This window comes from Solea solea, chromosome 1 (assembly GCF_958295425.1).
Source record: "Solea solea chromosome 1, fSolSol10.1, whole genome shotgun sequence".
Lineage (NCBI taxonomy): Eukaryota > Metazoa > Chordata > Actinopteri > Pleuronectiformes > Soleidae > Solea > Solea solea.
In genome coordinates, this window is record NC_081134.1 from 15,198,957 (window position 1) to 15,221,800 (window position 22,844).

The 22,844-nt window shown below is 39.9% G+C and overlaps 1 protein-coding gene across 1 annotated transcript in view; it reads left to right on the forward strand.

The window, feature by feature from the left end:
• The window catches only part of obscnb (obscurin, cytoskeletal calmodulin and titin-interacting RhoGEF b), a 54,372-nt gene that overhangs the window by 3,943 nt on the left and 27,585 nt on the right, over positions 1–22,844 (forward strand). The window contains exons 3-43 of the mRNA XM_058625122.1: positions 717–986; positions 1,174–1,434; positions 2,205–2,510; positions 2,601–2,867; positions 3,030–3,136; positions 3,512–3,680; positions 4,150–4,425; positions 4,511–4,792; positions 4,997–5,272; positions 5,367–5,642; positions 5,756–6,037; positions 6,151–6,432; positions 7,405–7,686; positions 7,765–8,037; positions 8,126–8,392; positions 8,524–8,793; positions 8,882–9,154; positions 9,324–9,590; positions 9,704–9,816; positions 9,915–10,068; positions 10,145–10,306; positions 10,419–10,523; positions 11,292–11,558; positions 12,159–12,428; positions 12,534–12,800; positions 13,406–13,672; positions 13,844–14,110; positions 14,217–14,486; positions 14,568–14,837; positions 14,964–15,230; positions 16,307–16,573; positions 16,789–17,055; positions 17,273–17,539; positions 17,724–17,990; positions 18,205–18,471; positions 18,689–18,955; positions 19,133–19,399; positions 19,586–19,852; positions 21,328–21,402; positions 21,784–21,861; positions 22,184–22,261. Coding sequence (XP_058481105.1) covers positions 717–986; positions 1,174–1,434; positions 2,205–2,510; positions 2,601–2,867; positions 3,030–3,136; positions 3,512–3,680; positions 4,150–4,425; positions 4,511–4,792; positions 4,997–5,272; positions 5,367–5,642; positions 5,756–6,037; positions 6,151–6,432; positions 7,405–7,686; positions 7,765–8,037; positions 8,126–8,392; positions 8,524–8,793; positions 8,882–9,154; positions 9,324–9,590; positions 9,704–9,816; positions 9,915–10,068; positions 10,145–10,306; positions 10,419–10,523; positions 11,292–11,558; positions 12,159–12,428; positions 12,534–12,800; positions 13,406–13,672; positions 13,844–14,110; positions 14,217–14,486; positions 14,568–14,837; positions 14,964–15,230; positions 16,307–16,573; positions 16,789–17,055; positions 17,273–17,539; positions 17,724–17,990; positions 18,205–18,471; positions 18,689–18,955; positions 19,133–19,399; positions 19,586–19,852; positions 21,328–21,402; positions 21,784–21,861; positions 22,184–22,261 — 9,732 coding nt within the window. The remainder of the gene's footprint in view (positions 1–716; positions 987–1,173; positions 1,435–2,204; positions 2,511–2,600; positions 2,868–3,029; positions 3,137–3,511; positions 3,681–4,149; positions 4,426–4,510; positions 4,793–4,996; positions 5,273–5,366; positions 5,643–5,755; positions 6,038–6,150; positions 6,433–7,404; positions 7,687–7,764; positions 8,038–8,125; positions 8,393–8,523; positions 8,794–8,881; positions 9,155–9,323; positions 9,591–9,703; positions 9,817–9,914; positions 10,069–10,144; positions 10,307–10,418; positions 10,524–11,291; positions 11,559–12,158; positions 12,429–12,533; positions 12,801–13,405; positions 13,673–13,843; positions 14,111–14,216; positions 14,487–14,567; positions 14,838–14,963; positions 15,231–16,306; positions 16,574–16,788; positions 17,056–17,272; positions 17,540–17,723; positions 17,991–18,204; positions 18,472–18,688; positions 18,956–19,132; positions 19,400–19,585; positions 19,853–21,327; positions 21,403–21,783; positions 21,862–22,183; positions 22,262–22,844) is intronic.

A 22,844-nucleotide genomic window follows, 5' to 3' on the forward strand; every position in this document is an offset into this window, starting at 1 on the left:
GTCACATTCCAGGGATGAAAACCTTTTGTTTGGGCTGCTAATGTTTTGGTCCATTTGGAGCTAAAACATTTCACTTGTCCTTTGAAATGTGTGCTAAAGGAACCACTGTAACTATCTTTCCATACATTTTATTTTATGTGGATAGGTAAGGATTCTCTTAAACTAAGACATTTTATCCAATAAAGTTACAGTGGACATCCACAAGGGATGCCTGATCACATACATTTGTAAAAAACAATAATACAGATGCAATAACCGCTATGGTATTAATATATGCTGCACTGAGTTTGACTGATGCCTGATGACAGGCATGTGCAGTTTAACTGATCATGATACACACATAGATATAAAATAAAAAGCCCACCCAACTGAACCCAACCCAGCCATTTCTAATTAGTCTGTGATCCACTGGTCTGATCGTGCATCACAGTTGTGGTGTAGAGACATAAAAATCCACACGATGCATCATGTTCGTCTGCTCTTTAAGTGAGAAAACATGCATAAAACTGTCAAAGCTCAACAGCACTAAATTATGTTAAGAATCACAGAGACTACAGTGCAAACAAACATCTAACATCTCAGCCTCAGGAGGGGATCTGACTGAGTACACTTGCAGTACCACAGGTGCTACCAACCTGTTCATTAAGATGACATCAACCATAAGGAGTACGATTATGTAAACTTACATGTAATTTAAAATTCTCTAACTTTGCTAGAGCCTAAGGTGCCATTCAGGAGGAAGCTGCAAGATGTTGACGTGCAAGAGAAAACATCAGCCATACTGATGTGTGAGGTGCCTCTCACTATCACTCACGCCAACTGGTTCATGGAGGAAACAATGCTTGAGCAAAGTACCAAATATCGAATGGAGGAGGAGGGCACCTTGCGACGTCTCACCATCCACAATGTCACCATGAACGATGATGGGGTCTACATCTGTGAAATGAAAGAAGGCAGCCGCACTGTGGCTGAGCTCACTGTCCTGGGTATAATTGAGACTATTCTTTTTTTTTTAATTATTCTTTATTTATTCCTTGTTTGTTTTTAAACATGTTTGTGAATGTCATCCACTACTATTATTATTATGTGTAAATACTGCAGTTACTTGCAAGTCTTATATGCTTTTAAGCACTTTTCTTCTTTATTAAACACATACTTTGTCTCATATCCCAGGCAATATTACCAAGAAGCTCCCCCGGCGGACGATAGTTCCTGTCAGTGACACTGTCATTTTTTGTGTGGAGCTGGAGCATCCCTACGCAGACGCCTACTGGACCCGCAATGGGGAGAAGCTGAAAGAAGATTCCCGAATTTCCATTGCCTGTGTGCTAAGACAGTACACCCTCACCATCAGAGAGTGCCAGGCAGATGACTCAGGAGAAGTGGCCTTTGTGGCTGGAGACTGCAAGACATCCACGCGATTCACTGTCACTGGTGAGGATAACACCTGGGTCAAATGCTTTTTAAAACAACTGTGTTTTTTGGACCTTCTATGGATAATCATCCTTAACATTTTCTGTGATTATCCTTTTTATTGATCTTGCACTCATTGATTGTATTCTTTTTTCAACCCTACCTATCTAAGCATCTATGCAGATTTAGGTTAAATATTACACATGATTGATTAGGTTTAATAAATTAGAGCTTCAACGATTATTCGTCAACTATTTTGGTAATCGATTAATCAGTTTGAGTTTTTTTTTTTAATAATTAAAACAAGCTCTCTAATTCTCCACAAAGAAATTATTCAAACTGACTAATTTTGGTGGATAAAACAAGATATTCGAGAACATCATCAGTTCCAGGTTTGGTAAATACCAATCAAATGTTTTCAAGATTTTCTGACATTTTACAGGCCAAACAAGTACTTGATTGAGAAATGTTTGACACATTATGAAAATAATCTTTGTTGCAGCTCTAAAATATATTAATGTAAATACCTAATGGGAAACACATATTTTCCTGAAATTATTTTGCTTTTAAAAATGTATAAAAGATGTTTTCACCTCAAATAAGTGGCTAAGAAGTTGGAGCTCTGTGCAGCAAATTGTTTTATTTTGAAATAGATTGATGCAATGTCCCCATGCACTCTTTTAACTTTAAAATATGTGAAATTGTTAAAAAAATATATGATCTGATCAAAATAATACGTTTTTTTTTTAATACTATATACTGTAAGCAGACTATCTCTCTTTCTCCTGTAGCTGCAAGGAAGCATCCCCCCGATCCCCCAGTTGATGCTGTGGTGCATAACAAGACTGACTCATCCATCACCATTCAGTGGTCTCCACCTGAAAGCGATCGTCCTGTGCCAATTAAGAGTTATATTGTAGAAAGAAGAAAAATTGCCACTCAGACATGGCAGAGGTGCAATGCTGGGGAAACCCTCATTTCCACAGAGATCACCATCTCCAACTTCAAAGAAGAAGCCACCTACCAATTCCGTATCTCTGCAATGAATGATTTTGGCCAGAGTCCCTACCTGGAGGTGCCTGGAAGCTTCTACCTTGGTAAGGCTCATATCTCTGTTAATCACTATCTACTGTATGGTGTTGTTTAATGCATTCTTTTCAAATATTTGCTTTGCCTCTTGCTTCCAGAACCGACAGCAGAAATCAGGAAAGGCCTGAATAACAACACTGCATTCTCTGGCGAGGAGTTCTCTGTCTCTGTGGAGCTGTCTGCTGTTTGTTCCGGGTTCTGGTCTCTAAATGGCCGCCTCCTGCGCAGTGGAGCTGATTACCTCATCACCAGGTCCAAGACCACACACACTCTGCTCATCCGTGTCGTGACCATGGAAATGAACGGAACTGAAATCAAGTTTGTGGGGGGAGGTTCACAAAGCAGTTGTATCATGTCTGTGAAAGGTAGGTGCCTGAACATAGTCAGTTGAACTATCAGTATGCTTTTCTACATTAAAATGCAGATTCCTTGACTGTCTTTGCCTTGATTTTAAGACCACTGGTATTTATTGTTTTTTTAAAAAGTTTAATCAATAATATATTCTTAACTAACTGCTGTATTTTTAGCTCCTCCTGTTAGGTTCACTAACAAGTCACATGTGATGGAGGTGGTGACATGCAAGGCCCAAGCCTCTGCTCAGCTGACCGCTGAAGTGTCAGATTACGAGACGCAGGTTTGCAATGGAAACACACTGCACATAATTTCCAGCTTTTCCTCTTTCCTTTAATAGATTATATGAATATACAGTATGATAATGATTCCACAATGGAAGATTTATATGTGCTATAATTTCTGTAAATGAGGAAGATTGACTTATTGACCATAGTTAAGTTTGTTTTTATGGCCTGTATAAATGGGGATTAAAATTTTTTAAGGATATCTAAATAAAGCTGTGACCTGCTTGCCTCTAAATGAATAGCGTGTAAATCTAGTACACTGAAATGACAGCAAACAGTTCCCATTTATATCAACTACTGTAAGTTCCATTATAACAAAGATTTATTTTTAAACTCTAGCATTTTCTTGATTGTGCCTTGTTGTTGCTCAGGTGGTTTGGATGAAGAATGGGCGAGAGTTGAAAATGGGCAAGAAGTATGAATACGTCATCACCGATCACAAGAGAATCTTGATGGTGCACAATGTCACAGAGGAAGATGTGGGCATCTACGAGTGTGTTTTAGCTGATGACAAGATGTCCCTGCAACTCTCTCTTAAAGGTACACTCATTAAAATTAGTAAAATATGTTTTAAGGTTTTACAGATCAACAGTGTAGTTGCTGTTGATTGTTCAAAAAGCTGTGTTTCACCATATGTTAAGTATTAAATATGTCCTGTGTGGCACAGAGATTGTTTCATGTAGCCATTAGGCTCAGTGTGTGCAGCGAGCTGTCAGGGAGACAGTTTGTCTCAGATAATGTGATATACTGGAATGTGACCAGCTCTGATTTCCACTAGCACATGCTTATACACCATCCAACAGATGAAAGCTGTCATCATGTAGTCATCTCCAGTGGGCCTCCATATGAGCTTCACTGATTAAAAAAAGAAGAAGTGAAATATCGATTTTCCAAGATATTTTAAATTGATGCCACAGAGATTTAAAATGAATTACTCTCTTATAAGGCAACCTAGATATTTAAAAAATATATCCCTAGAAATTAAAAATTCCATCTATTTTCCTTTAAGATGAACCTGCCAAGTTTCTGAACAAGGCCAGAGGTCCCATGGGAGCGTCAACGTCCCTTAAAGGAGATCTGGAACTAAGCTGTGAGGTATCTCCTGCAAGTGCTATCGTTGTGTGGAGAAAAGATCAGGTGGAGATCACTGAGGACCAAAGAACTACCTTCATCTCCAAAGGGACTCAAAGGAAACTCATCATCAAGAATGCCAAGAAAATCGATGAAGGACATTACTCCTGTGAGACAGCAGCAGACAAAATCACATTCCAGGTCAAGATAAAAGGTAACAATGTGGTGCCTCTGTAGTGCTTTTACATTTTTGACTGAGCATCACAGGTTTAATTTTATTTTCCTGTTTTCCTTCTAAGAAACTCAAGCCTTGGCGGCCTTCTCCAACAAGGAGTCAGTCCAGACGGAGGTGAAAGCCACTCTTTCCCAGAAAGCAACTCTTAGTTGCGGTGTGTCGGATAGCAAGACAGAGGTGAAGTGGTACAAAGATGGAAAGCTGTTGATTTCCAGCAGGACCATATACTCAGAAGTAAAAGGCAACACTCGTCAGCTGGTGATTGAAAAAGTTGAAAAAAGTGATGCAGGAGAATATACCTGTGAAGCTGGAGGTGATAAGTTGGTTTTCAAGTTATCTGTGTCAGGTAGGACTTCTCCACTGATTACTTGATATATAGACTTTGAGAAATATTTTAATTTTGTTGTATCAATTTTTATAACTTTAAGCTTTCAAAATGTTGTCGTTTGTCGTGGGAGGCTAAACATTCTCTTTTTCAGTATTTTGAATTGTTGTATGTTTACAGTGTGTCTACGTTCACGTCCTAACAGTCATTCTCATTTACCATCAGAGGCCCAGTCAGCCTTCTTCAACAAAGAGTCAGTCCACAGGGAGGTGAAATCTATTATCTCTCAGAAAGCTATTTTAAGCTGTGAAGTAGCTGATACAAAGACCGAAGTGAAATGGTATAAGGATGGCACACTCCTCACTTCCAGTAGGACAATCCATGCAGAATCGAAGGGCAAGAGTCGCCAGCTGGTTTTTGACAGCGTGGAGAAAAAAGATGTCGGAGAGTACATCTGTGAGGCAGGGACAGAGAAGTTGGCTTTTAAGATTCAGGTGACAGGTAAGGGAAGAGGGTTTCTATAATAAACATATTGCTCATTATTGTTTATTTGTCAGTTGTCAGTTAAGAACACCATCATGTTTTCATCCATTAGAGCCCCAGTCTTACTTCTTCAGCAAAGAGTCAGTCCAGAAGGAGGTGAAAGCCACTCTCTCCCAGAAGGCTTCTCTGAGCTGCGAGGTCTCTGATTCAAAGACAGAGGTGAAATGGTACAAGGATGGCAAGGTCCTCACTTCTACCAGGGCAATCCATGTAGAGTCGAAGGGAAAGAGTCGCCAGCTGGTGATTGACAGTGTTGAGAAGAAGGATGCTGGAGAGTACATCTGTGAGGTTGGGACAGAGAAGTTGGTCTTCAAACTCCAGGTGGCAGGTAGGGGCAAGGACTGAAAATGCTGTCAACTAATAAATTCAACCAGTATTTCAGATGTTAACATGGGACATGGGAAAACGTTTTGTCACCCACATTCATGTTCTTCTCCATAGACACACAGATTCAGTCTGCATTCTCCAAAAAGGAGTCTGTCCAAAAGGAGGTGAAAACTACTCTCTCCCAGAAAACCACACTGAGCTGTGAGGTAGCTGATACCAAGACAGAAGTGAAATGGTATAAGGATGGCAAGCTGCTCACCTCCAGCAAGACAATCCATGCTGAGTCTAAGGGCAAGAGTCGCCAGCTGGTGATAGACAGTGTGGAGAAGAAGGATGCAGGAGAGTACATCTGTGAGGTTGGGACAGAGAAGTTGGTCTTCAAACTCCAGGTGGCAGGTAGGGGCAAGGACTGAAAATGCTGTCAACTAATAAATTCAACCAGTATTTCAGATGTTAACATGGGACATGGGAAAACGTTTTGTCACCCACATTCATGTTCTTCTCCATAGACACACAGATTCAGTCTGCATTCTCCAAAAAGGAGTCTGTCCAAAAGGAGGTGAAAACCACTCTCTCCCAGAAAACCACACTGAGCTGTGAGGTAGCTGATACCAAGACAGAAGTGAAATGGTATAAGGATGGCAAGCTGCTCACCTCCAGCAAGACAATCCATGCTGAGTCTAAGGGCAAGAGTCGCCAGCTGGTGATAGACAGTGTGGAGAAGAAGGATGCAGGAGATTACATTTGTGAGGTTGGGACTGAGAAGCTAGGTTTTACGATTCACGTGGCAGGTAAGGAGCTAAATAAAACATTGTATTTCCTAATTCTGATGAAGTCACACTGCTGTCTTTTTCATACAAATAAGAAAAAAAATATGGTGGATATGTGTTCTTGATTTGTCTGTGGTCTTATTTTGTTGTTGAATTCTTAGTTTCTTTAGTTTTACAATATTTGACTGGTTTACTCAAATGTCTTATCATATTAATGGCCATAATATATTAAGTTTTGTAGCCGATATGATCTACTGGGCTGCTGTTTACAATGTCTCAAATGATCGTTTTTTCGGTGAGGAGGCTCTGGTCTAGTATCTAGTATCTCTAATTTGTTTTTACTCTGTGAATGTAAATGTAAATCTACATAGTTGTGTCCTTCAGCACAGTTTATCGGATTTGTATTTACGGAGTATGTTTAGTTCATCCAGAGCAGTGTTTGTTTTATGGTTTTGTGTTGTTAATTGTATTCCCTCGGTACTCCTTTACTTTTACTTTCACACAAATCTGACTTTAATCTGCTTGCCTCAGCAAAGTGTCTGTGTGGAGGAGGGTAAATGCTGTGAGGTAGTTCATAACATGAAATGCTACAGAGCCGATGAGCTGCTGAGTCCCAGCAGAGCATTTCACAGATTGAGAAGAGAGCAAAAGTTGCAGAAGAGGACATTTGTGAAGTTAGAACAGAAAAGTATGCATTTAAAGTTCAGGTGACAGGTTTAAGGACATTAAGGCGTGGGATATATCAGATGGCATTGACAGATGAACAGCTGCAGTGCAGGATTGACATTTTTAGCTTTAATTAAATGCTGTAATTATATAAACTGTTCTTTCTCTTAATAATTGATATTTGTGCAAATCCTCATTTTTGTGTGCAAAGATTGAGAATACACTCTCATTTCTTTGGGTCCCACCTTTGTGTGTGCGCACTGATTTTATCTGTTGTTCAGGTTAAACTGGTTTGAAATGAAGGTGAACAATACTTTCTTTTTGCAGAGATTCAGGCCAAGCCGGCCTTCTCCAACAAGGAATCCATCCAAAAGGAGGTGAAAGCTACTCTCTCCCAGAAAGCCACGATGAGCTGTGAGGTAGCTGATACCAGCACAGAGGTGAAATGGTACAAGGATGGCAAGCTGCTCCCCTCCACCAAGACAATCCATGCAGAGTCTAAGGGCAAGGCGCGCCAGCTGGTGGTTGAAAAAATTGAGAAAAAAGATGCTGGAGAGTACATATGCGAGGCTGGTACAGAGAAGCTGGTATTCAAGCTTCAGGTTACAGGTAAACTATAGTTTAAAAATCTTTTTGTTAGAAATTTGATAGGACAGCAACTAAAAAGAACATTTTATGTCTCTGTAGATGTAGCTGTCAAGTTCCAGAAGAGGCCTGTCAAAGACACATGCACTGTTCAAGCAAGTGAACTGATAGTTTTGACCACTGAGCTGACCACAGAGAGTGGTAGTGTAAAGTGGTATAGAGATGGTGTGGAGGTCAAGGAGGGCAACAAGTATGAAATGAAAAAAGATGGACGCTCTCGTTCCCTGATAGTAAAATCCACTGAAAGTAAAGACAGTGGTACATATACCTGTCAGACAGCTGATGACAAACTGGATTTCAAAGTACAGGTTAAAGGTAGGTCATAGAAAAGTTTACAACCATGTGATAATTGCTGCATAGATATTTGTTAGTTTGATATCTAACCTCCCTCTTGTCATTTCAGATTCAGCTTTGAAGTTTGTTGTCCCCTTGAAATCTGTTGAAGTGGAGTTGGGGGGCACACTCAGCCTGATGTGTGAACTAAATCAAGCCTCAGGGGATGTTGTCTGGCACCATGATGGTCATGAAATTAAACCTGGAGGCAGTTACTGTGTCAGGACTGATGGTACCAAGCGAATCCTCACTGTGAGTGCCATGGCTAAGGAGGATGATGGAGAATACAGCTGTGAATGTCGAAATGACAAGACCTCTGCCAAAATCTCCTCAAAAGGTATTTCATTCAGAATCTATGGAGAACACCAGAACTTTTAGATTCACTGTTTAAACTTCATATTTCACCTTAGATTTGGTCCAGGGTTTGCCATACTTTTTAATGGAAATCTGGCTTGTCATTCTTTTCAGCACCCAGAGTTGTAAGGTTGACCACCAAACTGAACAATGTGGCTGCAGTGGAAGGAAAACAAGCCATTTTCAAGTGCTCAGTCACCCCAGCAGATCTCAGTGTGAAATGGTTCCACAACAATATACCCATCACTGCCGGACCCAAGTATAAGCTTGAGCATGGTGGCAACACTTACTCACTCACCATCATGTCTGTCACCCAGACAGATGCTGGAGAGATTAGCATTGATGCTGAAGGCAAAAGCTGTAAAGCTACTTTACAAGTCCAACGTAAGAATGTGAATTTATAATTAAACTACTAATGTTATATATGCAAAATAATAGATTATCCTCATTAATTTCAAATTTTCTTGATTAGATGAGCCTGTTACATTTAAGAAAAAGCTGGAAAACCTGACAGTAGAGGAGCAGAGTGAAGTGAAGCTGGAGGTGGAGCTCAGTAAGGTATCAGATGAAGTGAAGTGGATGAAGAACAGCGTCGTGCTGCAGCCTGCTGGAAACCTGGAGATTCGGGTGAATGGAGCCAAACAGGCACTGGTCTTCAAGAGTGTGACTTATGCTGACCGTGGCATCTACTCCTGTGAAACTCTGGATGACAAGACCCAGGCTAAACTCAGCGTAGAGAGAAGGGGTAACCATGTTCATATGTCAGATATGTATGACTATAAAACTGTAGGAGCACATAACATCATTTTGTCACTCTCCACCAATGTGTGTGTTTGGATGTACATTATTAAATAACAAGCCTAAAAATCTTGCCTTTATGTTTACATGCTAATATTTATTCCTCCTCCCTTTAGTGAAGAAGATTCAGGTGGTTAAGGGCCTAAAAGAAACTAAGTCATATGAGACGGAGACAGTAACACTTGAGGTCGAACTTAGCCAGGCTGATGTTGAAGGCTCGTGGACAAGAGACGGGGCCAGATTAAAGTCAGGGGCGAACTGCAGAATCACAGCTTTGGGGAAGAAGCATGCGCTCACATTGTCCAATATCAAGAGAGAAGATGCAGGAATAATTGCATTTCAAGCAGATGGTATCCATACATCTGGCAAACTGATTGTCACAGGTAAGGTGCAACTTTCTGTCATTTCGTCTGATCCTTTGTGGGTAGAAGATTTGCTAACAAGCCTTCAAGGTACCAATGTCAACACAAAAGTCCAATGGTTGTTGATTTTACAGAGCCGCCTGCCATGATCTCCAAGCCCATTATAGATATCAGTGTTCCTGAGAAGGAGAAGGGTACTTTTGAATGTGAAGTGTCCAGAACAAATGCAGATGTTAAATGGTTCAAGGTAAGAAATTATTGATTGAAATTTGCATTGCCCATTACTGTAATGAGACTAAAACAGTATCAAGAACAAAATCTGTCAATTAAATATCTTTCCTTCAGGGTGACGTGGAACTGAAACCAGGGAAAAGCATTAGCATCCACACCTTGGGCCGAAAGCGTTCTTTGGTCATCAACAAATGCTCCCCTGAAGATACAGGCACTTACATCTGTCGCACCACTGATGACAACACCTCGGCCAAGCTCACCGTTAATGGTAACCTTTACTCCTGTAAGAAGGCACTTTTGTCTAAGGAACAGTATAAAAATGTATATCATACATTTTCCCACAGCCCGAGATATCAAGATAATTAAGAAACTGGAGAATGTGGAGGTGATGGAGAAGGAGAGTGCCGCATTTGTCTGTGAAATCTCACATGATGAAGTGGACTGCCAGTGGTACAAAGGAAGTACTAAACTCAAAGTCAGTGACAACATTAAGATGAGACAAGAGGGTAAGGAAAAAAAAACCTCATCTGCCTTTGCTTTCATGCAGTGTTGAATAATGAGTCTGAATCATGATTAAAAGTATAATCATTTTGTAAGCTGATGTGTGTCTTTATCCAGGCAGAAACTATGTACTGCTGTTCAAGTCTGTCTCCCCAGAGGATATGGGCGATATTAAATTCACAGCTGAGAAGGCCTCTTCAACTGCAAAACTCAAAGTTAAAGGTAATCAAATAAATGTATGATGCACTGAAATCACTTCACCATGAATACTGTATATTTTTACAGATGCATTTTATATAATGGTCAGATGTGGTTGACCATTCATTCTATATTGATTTTGTCAAGGCTCTCAAATCTCATGCACATGTCAATGTGTCTGAAACTTTCTGATTCTGAATCAGAATGCTGTAAATTATTTTGATGCCATAACCAAGTCAGATATTGTTAAAATCCTCAAAATTATCAGATACATTTCTAAATTGATCTCAGTTTTATTCAGTTTCATTGAGGCCTAACAAAGCAAGCATATCTCATTTGTTATCTTTCTATCTGAGGTTTGTATCTCAGAGATTTTGTAGTAAAGCTTTCTTTCTTGACTCATCATAGCTAAGCATCTCTGTGATGGTTCAATTAAATTATTGGTCAGAGAACTGAGAGAAAAATAATCTACCTACAGTTATGATAAAGGTAAAAAGTGCACAAAGCAGTCAGTCCAACAGCAACTGATATATAAAAAAAATATGACTGTCACACAGTAATTCCTATGTAATGTAATCTGTTTTAGTTTCTGGAAAAATTGTTGGAATTGATGATGCCTCAAAATCATTAATGTGCCATTTTATTTCAGGCTCATTTGCTCTGGCATAATTCAAGTATGCAGACTGCCTGTGTTATATTGCCCTAAAGCAAGGCTTTAGCATCTGTAGCAGTTATTGTTTGTCCTTTGCATAAACAAATGTTTTCATTGATCTGGTCTTATTGTTACCATAGAGCTGCCTGTCACGTTTGTGAAGAAACTCAGGGATAAGATAGCGATGTATAAGCATCGTGGTTATCTTGAATGCCAAGTGTCACGTGCCAGTGCAAAAGTGAAGTGGTACAAGAACAAGGCAGAAATTAAACCCAGCAAGAAGTACGAGATCACAAGTGAGGATATCTACCGAAAACTCACCATCAACGATGTGGATGCCGGGGATGAGGACACATATACCTGTGATGCCACTGACGACAAAACATCCTGTAAACTGCTTGTAGAAGGTAACATGATCAAGACGGCACGATTAATTGTAAACTTAGTGTGAGGGTAATTACTGTAAGGCATTTTTCTGTATGACTTTGTAAATACATATACATACTCACAGAATTTACACAAAGCAGGCCATCAGACTAATGAGGTATCTGTCTGTCGATCTGTTGAAAATGCTTAGTATCATACTAATGACAAGTCAATTTTATTTATATAGACCAACATCACAAACACAGTTTTACAGCAAGTGACCCCACTAACCTCCACTCCACTAAAACCCTTCTATGGGGAAAAAAAAAAGGGAGTAACCTCAGGAAGAACCACAGAGGAGGGATCCCTCTCCCAGGATGGAAAGACATTTAGTTGGTATCGCATGTACAGAAACAAGTGGAAACATAAATCACAGAAATGTGAAATATAGGAAGTTTTGTCTGTCCATAATATTTTATAATAATCTGATCTACTAAAGAAATGAACATAACAATTTATAATATTGATAGATGACAGTATTAAACAGTGTATTTGTCAGTAGAAAACAGTACATTTTCACTTTGTATGAAAACATTTAATTGGATTTTAACTAAAACATTTTTTCCCTTTGACCCCTCCAGAGCAGTCCATCAGCATTGTGCGGGAGCTTAGTTCAGTAGAAGTGACAGAACCCTTTGCAGCTGTTTTTGAAGCTGAGATCAGCGTGGAACTGGTGAAACCTCCTACATGGACTCTGAATGGAGTTGCTGTGCAGGAGAGTGCTGATGCAGAAATGGAGAGAGAGGGCATGATGCACCGTCTCACTTTCAAAAAGACCAAAGCATCAATGACGGGACCTGTGCAATTTACAGCTGGGAAGAGCAAATCTCTTGCCCAACTCACAGTAAAAGGTACATGTGATCAATCCACTACATGGTTTTAATCATTTATACACTGCAGAACTGCTGAAATCTGACATTCAAAATTCTTAATCACATACTTTATCTCATAATCAGAGCGCCCACTTGAGATTGCAGAGCCCATCAAGGACGTGAAAGCAAAGGAGAAAAGTGCAGCCCTGTTCAGCTGCAAGTTTTCTGCATCTCCAAAAGAGGTTACATGGTTTAAAGGCCAGGTTCCTCTGGCAGCATCAGACAAGTATAACATGAAGCAAGACGGTACAAGGGCTCAGCTCACCATTCAAAACCTAACAGAGGAAGACAGTGGAGAGTACCGCTGTCTGTCCGGACCTGCAGAGACCAAAGGCAAACTTACTGTTGAAGGTACAGTGTACATCTTTGTATACAGGCTTTACAGCTTATCAGGGACTCAAAGCCCACAAAAACACAAAGGCATCGTGACGTAGTGGAAATACTTAAATAAACTAAATACAGGTGACCAGTCATAGGTATCAAAACATAGAGATACTCAGGAAAATGAACAGAAAAATAAACATAAGCAGGAAAATAAACAACCATGGACACCACAGATTTAATATAAGAGGAAGCACAGAAGCATTGATTGATGTAGGTGAGTAGGAGTATTCTATTTTTCCCAAAACTGGGACATTATTGCAGAAGTTTCAGGCACTTAACACCTTAAAATATAAGAAATGGAAATTAGATAAAAACTAAATATATGTGAAAAACAAAATTACATGAAAATACAAAAAGTTTTACAAGTGGAAGAAAACTATTAAAATAAAACAAAATATAAGACATTAAAATTGTAAGGTAATGAAAAAGTAAGAAATAATTTAAGAAGCAAGACAGATTGTAACAACCACACAAAGTACCACAGCTGCATATTTTGTCATTAAAACACTTTAAATAATTTGGTTTTCGAACCCAAGCGATCGTTCAATTGAATCTATATTTCTTCCTTGTAGTGCGTGAAATTAAAATCACCAAGCACTTGGCAGACACGGAGGTTGATGAAGACAACGATGCAGTGTTTGTGTGTGAGATTAACTATGCAGATGAGGAGGCACAGTGGTTCCTGAAGGATAAGGTGCTCTTCACCAATGAAGTCAACACCATCACTCATGAGGGGAAGGTTCATAAGCTCATGCTGAAGAACTTGGCACCCCAGGATGGGGGCACTATCACTTTTAAAGTACGCAAGGTTAAAGAGTCTGTTACACTCAAGGTTAAAGGTAAGAACTTTTACTAACTGTGTTTACAAAAAAAATGTTTATCTCTGTGACAGAATTGAAATTACTATGTTAAAATCAGTTCATTGCCAGAAGCCAAAATTATCTGATTCCTGGGACTTAAAAGTTGAAAACATGGTACAATCATAATCCATGCTCTCAATTCCCCCATAGAGAAGCGTGCTGTCTTCCTCAAGTCTCTAGACGATGTCATAGGTGAGGAAAAAGGTATGATAACTCTGGCGTGTGAGGCGTCCAAGCCCAGAGTTTCTCCCACATGGAGGAAAGAGGGTAAAGTCTTGAAGGCGGGGCCAAAGTATGAGCTTCTTCACACAGGAAAGTCTTTGGGACTTATCATCAAGGATGTCACCAAAGATGACGCTGGGGAATACATGTGTGATCTGGGGACTGAAGTTTCTAAAGCAAAGGTCACTGTAAGAGGTTGGTGCCATTGTTTGAGATGAACAGTTCTACAGCTTTAGCTTGAATACATAATATGGTTTTATTTGGCATCTTCACCACTTGATGTTCTCTGCCTCAAATGTAGAGATAGGTATTGGAATCACCAAGTGGCTGAAGCCAGCTGAGGTGAATGAGGGAGAGACATGCAGCTTTGAGTGCATCCTGTCTCGTGAGAACACTGACGAGTGCTCCTGGACTCTTAATGGCCAATCCATTTCAAATGGAGGCCGTTACAAAGTCACCAGCAAAGGCCGCAAGTACATGCTAACAATTAAGGATGTCACCCCATCTGATGCCGGTGAGGTGGTCTTCAACATTAAAGACTTGAGCTCCAAAACCACATTAACAGTGGAAGGTAAGCTGTATATCAATTTTTAAGAGGTTTTAAAAGATTTTTTTTTTTTTTAAATTAACATGCCGTATTCCCTCATTGCAGGCAGAGCTTCATCTGTGTCCAAAGGACTACAAAATGTTAGTGCTGTTCAAGGAGAAGATGCTGTATTTACCTGTGAGGTAACACAAGCTAGCTACACTGTAAGGTGGGCAAAGGAAGACAAAGCCATCAAAAAGAGCCAGAAGTATGCCATCAGCCAAGAAGATAAGGTCATGAAGCTCACCATTCATGATGTCTCTGCTCAAGACTCTGGAGAGTACATCTGTGAAGTCGTTGGAGGTGCAACAACCAAAGCCCAACTGGAAGTTAAAGGTAAGACTCTTATTCGCTATTAATACAGTTTTCATCTTTGAGTCTATGTGCAAGAGACTAAACTATAACAACAGTGATCAAGATTGTTGCTATATTTGTTTGAAAAATTACAACCTCTTTTTTCAGATCCCATCCATAAATTCATTAAACCATTAAAAGACAGCCAGGCGGATGAGAAAAGTTGCGTGACTTTGCAGTGCGAGACGGCGCAAATCCCATCCACAGTGATATGGCTTAAAGGTCACACAGAGCTCAAGTCAGGAGGGCGATATGAGATGTCCCAGAAAGACGGGTCCCTAAAGCTCACCATCAGACACTTGGAGGAGGAAGACACTGATATCTACACTTGTGATGTGGTCACTGCAAAGAGCATGGCAAAGGTGACAGTCAAAGGTAAGGACTAATAACTCGGAAAATGTAATCAGGATTTAGTGTGGAAGAAAATAGTTAATGTTAAGTTATATAACTAACTATAACTAACCAGGTGCCTTTTTTCATTCAATTTAATATAATACAATTAATGTTCATACGTTTAGAATGTGGGATTTTATGGAGCTGTATAAAGTCCACTGTACAAATCTACATAGAGTGCATATTTGTTAAAATGCTATTGACTATTGCTTAATTGTTACTGCATTTATTGTATTTGCCCATTGAATATGGTTCTCATTATCTTGCTTTGTGAGCATATTACCAAAGGATCTTTGGTTGTGTGTTGGCACCATTTCTGTCCTCCTTGTTTTGGGATTATTATGACTGAGAGACTATTTGCACATCCTCAAATTATAAATGGCATCCATTAACATTTACAAATATTTCCAACCGACATGTTCCCAAATGTATTGTCTGATTATGCAAACACTCTGCCTGGCATAAATGTATATATGTTTGTAATGTTCTGTGCAATTTTAATAACAAGGATTTTAGTTAGTTATTTCATCAAAAAACAACATAAGTCAACCTCACATAATGTTTGGGTTCTGAAGGCCAACTATCTGCAACAGGAGCTATGTCATCATTCATCAGCTTTGCCACAAATCACTTTCCATCTACCATCACAGCCCAACCACATACAACACCCTTTTTACATAATCAACTCTTAAAGAAAAACTCAAGAATCAAGACACAAAAGAAGGGGAGACAGTCACGCTTTATTGCAAGTTAACAAATCCTGCAGCCAACACTCAGTGGAGGAAAAACTCAGAGATTCTCAAATCTGGAGAGAAGTTTGAGATTAAGCAGAAGAAAATGTCTTTGGAACTTAAAATTAAGGATTTGAAGGTTGAAGATAGTGGAGAGTACTCTTGTGTGTGTGGACCAGCAAACTTTTACTACTGTTAAAGTCACTGGTATGGATTCCTTTACTGCAAAGTTTTGGAAGGTTTTATACTAGAAACACTTGTTGTTCTATTTGTTAAAATAGTTCCATTTGTCCCTAATTAAAGTTTAATGAACATTTGATTGTACAGCATTGCCACCGACCTTCACACAGAGCCTGAAGAACCAAGAAGCAGAGGAGGAAGCCAGTGTTACTTTGAGCTGTGAGCTCTCTAAAGCTGGAGTCCCAGTGGAGTGGAAGAAGGGATCACAGGTCCTGAAGTCTGGAGAAAAGTATCAGATGAAGCAGAGAGCATCTATGAATGAACTTCTCATCAACAAGGTGTTGCCAGAAGACAGTGGAGACTACAGCTGTGTGTGTGGAGACCAGAAGACCACAACAAGCCTCAAGGTCAAGGGTATGAGGAAGAGTTTCAGATACCCTCTTTGTGTCACAATTTTATAAGATCACTGTTTTTAATGTACATATTTACACTCTTCTGAGTTTCATCATGGCTTGCAAATTGTCAGTGTTTGTCTATTGTTTCTTGCTTGTGCTTGGTTTGTACCATTTTGATATCAACATATTTATGCCATGACATGCTGCTAATGCTAACCAATTAACAACACTCAGCCCAACCAGCAACCTTCAAACAGAAGTTGGAGAGCCAGGAAGCAGAGGAGGGCACCAGTGTTACTCTGTTCTGTGAGCTCACTAAAGCTGGAGTCACAGTGGAGTGGAAGAAGGGAGCACAGTTGCTGAAGTCTGGAGAAAAGTACCAGATGAAGCAGAAGGCATCTGTGAATGAACTCATCATCAACAAGGTGTTGCCAGAAGACAGTGGAGACTACAGCTGTGTGTATGGAGACCAGAAGACCACAGCCAGTCTGAAGGTCAAGGGTATGAGGAATATTTTCAAATACCCTTTTTGTGTCACAATTTTACAAGATCACAGATTTCTATGCACACATTTAGACACTTTGGAGTATGTGTGAATTCATTGCTTGCAAATTGTCAGTGTTTGTCTATTGTATTTTGTGCTTGGTTTGTACTATATCCATATCAACATATTTATACCATGACATGCTGCTAATGCTAACCAATTAACAACACTCAGCCCAACCAGCAACCTTCAAACAGAAGTTGGAGAGCCAGGAAGCAGAGGAGGGAACCAGTGTTACTCTGCGCTGTGAGCTCACTAAAGATGGAGTCACAGTGGAGTGGAAGAAGGGAGCACAGGTGCTGAAGTCTGGAGAAAAGTGCCAGATGAGGCAGAGAGCATCTATGAATGAACTCATCATCAACAAGGTTGTACCAGAAGACAGTGGAGACTACAGCTGTGTGTGTGGAGACCAGAAGACCACAGCCAGCCTCAAGATCAAGGGTAGGATGATCTGTTTTTCAAAACCTGATACAACAGGTTTAAACTGACACATTGTTTGTGTAGTCAACATGACATTCTGACATTTATCATGTCAGTGTTTGTGTTCAGTTTCTTTGCTTAACATTTTTCAAAAATAATGTGTGATAGCACAATGTTGACCACTAAACAATGAATAAACACTCAGCCCAACCAGTAATCTTCAAAAAGAAGTTGGAGAGCCAGGAAGCAGAGGAGGGAGCTGACATTACTCTGAGCTGTGAGCTCTCTAAAGCTGGAGTCCCAGTGGAGTGGAAGAAGGGATCACAGGTCCTGAAGTCGGGAGAAAAGTACCAGATGAAGCAGAAGGCATCTGTGAATGAACTCATCATCAACAAGGTGTTGCCAGAAGACAGTGAAGACTACAGCTGTGTGTGTGGAGACCAGAAAACAACAGCAAACCTTAAAGTCAAGGGTATGAGGAACATTTTTCAAATAGCCTCTTTGTGTCACAATTTTACAAGATCACTGTTTTCTATGCACATAGACACTTTGGAGTATGTGTGACTTCATGGCTCGCAAATTGTCAGGGTTTGTCTATTGTATCTTGTGCTTGGTTTGTACTATTTCCATAGCAAAATGTATACACTGTGGCATGCTGCTAATGCTAACCAATTATTAACACTCAGCCCAACCAGTAATCTTCAAAAGGAAGTTGGAGAGCCAGGAAGCAGAGGAGGGAGTCAACATCACTCTGAGTTGTGAGCTCTCTAAAGCTGGAGTCCCAGTGGAGTGGAAGAAGGGATCACAGGTCCTGAATTCTGGAGAAAAGTACCAGATGAAGCAGAAGGCCTCTGCGAATGAACTTCTCATCACCAAGGTGTTGCCAGAAGACAGTGGAGACTACAGCTGTGTGTATGGTGACCAGAAGACCACAGCCAGTCTGAAGGTCAAGGGTATGAGGAATATTTTCAAATACCCTTTTTGTGTCACAATTTTACAAGATCACAGATTTCTATGCACACATTTAGACACTTTGGAGTATGTGTGAATTCATTGCTTGCAAATTGTCAGTGTTTGTCTATTGTATTTTGTGCTTGGTTTGTACTATATCCATATCAACATATTTATACCATGACATGCTGCTAATGCTAACCAATTAACAACACTCAGCCCAACCAGCAACCTTCAAACAGAAGTTGGAGAGCCAGGAAGCAGAGGAGGGAACCAGTGTTACTCTGCGCTGTGAGCTCAATAAAGATGGAGTCACAGTGGAGTGGAAGAAGGGAGCACAGGTGCTGAAGTCTGGAGAAAAGTGCCAGATGAGGCAGAGAGCATCTGTGAATGAACTCATCATCAACAAGGTGGTACCAGAAGACAGTGGAGACTACAGCTGTGTGTGTGGAGACCAGAAGACCACAGCCAGCCTCAAGATCAAGGGTAGGATGACATGGTTTTTAAAACCTGATACAACAGGGTTAAACTGTGACATTGATTGTCGAGTCAACATTGAATTTACCACGTCAGTGTTTGTGTTCTGTTTTTTTTACTTTACATTTTTCAAAAATAATGTGTGATAGCAAAACGTTCACCACTAACCAATGAATAAACACTCAGCCCAACCAGTGACCTTCAAACAGAAGTTGGAGAGCCAGGAAGCAGAAGAGGGAACCAGTGTTACTCTGCGCTGTGAGCTCACTAAAGATGGAGTCACAGTGGAGTGGAAGAAGGGATCACAGGTTCTGAAGTCTGGAGAAAAGTGCCAGATGAGGCAGAGAGCATCTGTGAATGAACTCATCATCAACAAGGTGGTACCAGAAGACAGCGGAGACTACAGCTGTGTGTGCGGTGATCAAAAGACTGTAGCCAGCCTCAAAATCAAGGGTAGGGCAATTTTTAAAGAATTGGTTCTTTAAATCTTTTACAGAACCACTTTATATTCACACAGATTGAGACATGTTTGTTTTGGAGTTTATATGATAAGTATTGTTTTTTTGTGTTTGACCATTTATTTGTGTATTTTTGTATGCTATGGCATGTCCTTGATGCTAACCAACGAACAATGCTCAGCCCAACCAGTGATGTTCAAACAGAAGTTGGAGAGCCAAGAAGCAGAGGAGGGAACCAGTGTCACTCTGTCCTGTGAGCTCACTAAACCTGGAGTCCCAGTGGAGTGGAAGAAGGGAGCACAGTTGCTGAAATCTGGAGAAAAGTACCAGATGAAGCAGAAAGCCTCTGTGTGTGAACTCCTCATCAACAAGGTGGTGCCAGAAGACACTGGAGACTACAGCTGTGTGTGTGGAGACCAGAAGACCACAGCCAGCCTCAAGATCAAGGGTACGAGGATTAGTGATTTGAACCTCTACATTACATTAAGATGTGTCTTTACAATGTTATCTAAAAACTTTTCCCATTTTGTGTTGTTACATACATTTCCACCTTAGTCACTTTAGAAAATCTAATATTTAGATATAATCTTTATTGACTTGCAATGATGTTAAATTGATAGGAAAATATATTTGATAATATGATCTTTCAGCACTTGTATTGAAGATTCTTTTTAGTGTTTTGCTGATTCATCCAAAGTCAACTTTCTAGGTGGATGTAACATCAGACTGCTTCCCACACATTGTATCACTTCTCTGCAGTTTGAATTTTGGAATGTTTTTTATTGCTTTGCCTTCAGTGTTTTTTATTGTACATTCAAGAAAACAACCACAGAAAGGATGCAGCCAAAAACTCGGGGTAATACCTAGTTAGTCCTTTCCACATGACATAGGTCATTTGTCTTGCTCATTGCTAGTTTTTTTGTGTGTCTTTTGTTATGAATTTCCTTTTTTTATAGTGGTGTGGATGAGTGATATGTGTATGCTGGTCTGTAAAACATTTTGTCTTTGTAATCAGACAAGACGATCTTTTGTACTGTAGTTATCAGCTTGTGTTATCTGCTAATTGCTGAGGCAATATTAAGTTTTTAGTTATTATTGTAAATTACTATAGATCACTTATTCCCAGAGACTGGGTCAGGACCCTTACATGGTTGTGGGAGATTTATTTTGGGTTGCAGAATAACTTTGCAGGTATGTTTACCAGCCTTTTACTCGAGATTTTCAAAATAACACAAATGTAGTTGTGAATTATTTATCAAATATATATACGATGTGGACAAAAGTATTCAGCCACTGTTAAGTATTGAATGTAGGTCTTTCAATCAAGCTTTGGGCTAGGCCCCTTATCTCCAATGAAGGGAAATCTTAACGCTTCAACATTCTTATATTGGACAACTTTGTGGCAACAGTTTGAGGAAGGTTCTTTTCTATTCCAATATGGCTGTGCCCCAGATCCCCAGAGCAAGGACTATAAAGACATGGTTTGATGAGATTGGTGTAGAAGAACTTGACTGGCCCGCACAGAGCCCAGATCTGTTCCCCATCAAGCACCTATGGAATGAAGTAGATAATGAATGAATGGCCTCAAATTCCCATATAATCTTGAAGCTGCAACCAGGGGACCAACTCCATACTAAAGTGCTGTATATGTTTTTGAACAATACACCTTTCTGTGGAATGGTCAGGTGTCTGAATACTTTTGTCTATAGTGTATCTCTTGAAATGTCTGGCTTACCTATTTAAAATAATAATATGATGGTACAGAATGGCAGTAAAATAGTCAGAAACCTGATATTCTTGCTGTTGTTACGGAGATTGTTTGTCTTGCTTAAAAAGTGTGTCTTTACATATAAAGTTGGGGAAACACTGCAGTACATGACTGAGCATGTTGCAGCATTCTGAATACAGATTGTTCTCTCATAGCTGCAAAGCCGTCAGCTCCTCTTTCACCTGCTAAACTGGAAACGATAAGGCAGGACACCAAGGAAACAATGGGAGGTATGAAAGGAAGATGGCAACATGCCGTATGTGCTCTGTCTATCTTGATAATGGCCTTTGTGGTGTCATGTGCAGCTTTCCTGTATGTTGATCCTTGTACACTAGGAGATAAAAGTCTCCCTGTGGTGTCAAGTCTTGTTTACAGGATGTTATCAGAATTGTGTTGTTTGCTTCAGTGGTGTCAAAAGGTTGCTTCTGATAATAGCCCGGACTTCAAAATATCGTTGCCGGTAGCATGTTAGTTTGAGAATTTTGTTGGCTTTGTGCCTAATTTATTTGTGCGTGGCATTTTTTTGTCTTTCAGTTTCAGAGATTGAACTTCTATTCATTTAAATGTTGATGGTCACTTGTTGCATTTCTATGTCTATGTCATACTTTCAGCCAAGACCATTGAAGTTTCAACCATAGCTGTTAAAGACAAGCACACATCCATGCAGGAGATACATGAAAAAGTAGAAGGTAATATTCTACACTGTCAGCCTTGCTTTTTTTTTGTTTAGCCCATTTGTATTTGCCATTGGCTTGTTGGCTTTAATTGTGTCTTGTTGCTTGAGGGATTGATTTGAGGCATATAATGGGTTTACTCTACTGCTATTTGTATAACATAACTGCACTATTTCATCTTCCTGCTGGCAAACGTAAGAGGGGATCTTGGTCTCTGGGTGACTGTCTTATTGGTAAAGATATCTATGTTCTTATCAGCTGCTCTTTTAACCTTCGAGAACCCATTAACTGTTAGAGTGGATTGTCACATTTACCAATATTGTGTTCAATTTAATAGTGGTGACTCTACAAACTACGGGACAGACTCCTCAACATCAGCTCCTTCTACAGGAGAGTCACAGAGATTCACAGGAAGGTAATTAAAAATGTATGCATGGCTTTTGTTGGACACGGTGCTATCTGTTAATAATGGTGGTGTGGTGGATTTATTTGGGATATAATTTCTTGCTTGTAGAAAAACACTTAAAACCACAGAAGTGGAAAATACAGAGCAGCAGGCAGTTCAATTTGGATTTACAGTCTGTGCAGCTTGTTGTTTTGCCTCGAGAATGTTTGAAACATATAAAGAATGTGGCTTTTATGTTTTTATCAGCTCTCATATGTTGCTGTTCTGTCAGGTCTCTTTTTGTGTAAATGTGTTTTCAGTTGTTTTAATGCTTTGCTGCAAGTGTGTATTTAGGCCTATTTATGGTGTATGTTAATGGCAGTACTCCGTTTGTGTCTCACTTGTCGTTAATGATCTGTGAAAGAATAGTGAAGGGGCCTGTAATTGTTTTGTCTTGTAGCTTTATTGATTTTGACATTTGTTTTGAGATATGGCTTAAACTCCCAGTGACACTTCCTGGGAGAACACCAGCATCATGTGTGCAGCAATGTTACAAAATGTTTTTGTGACATTGCTGCATACAGGCGACACTGAAGTGAGTTTGATGGGTTGT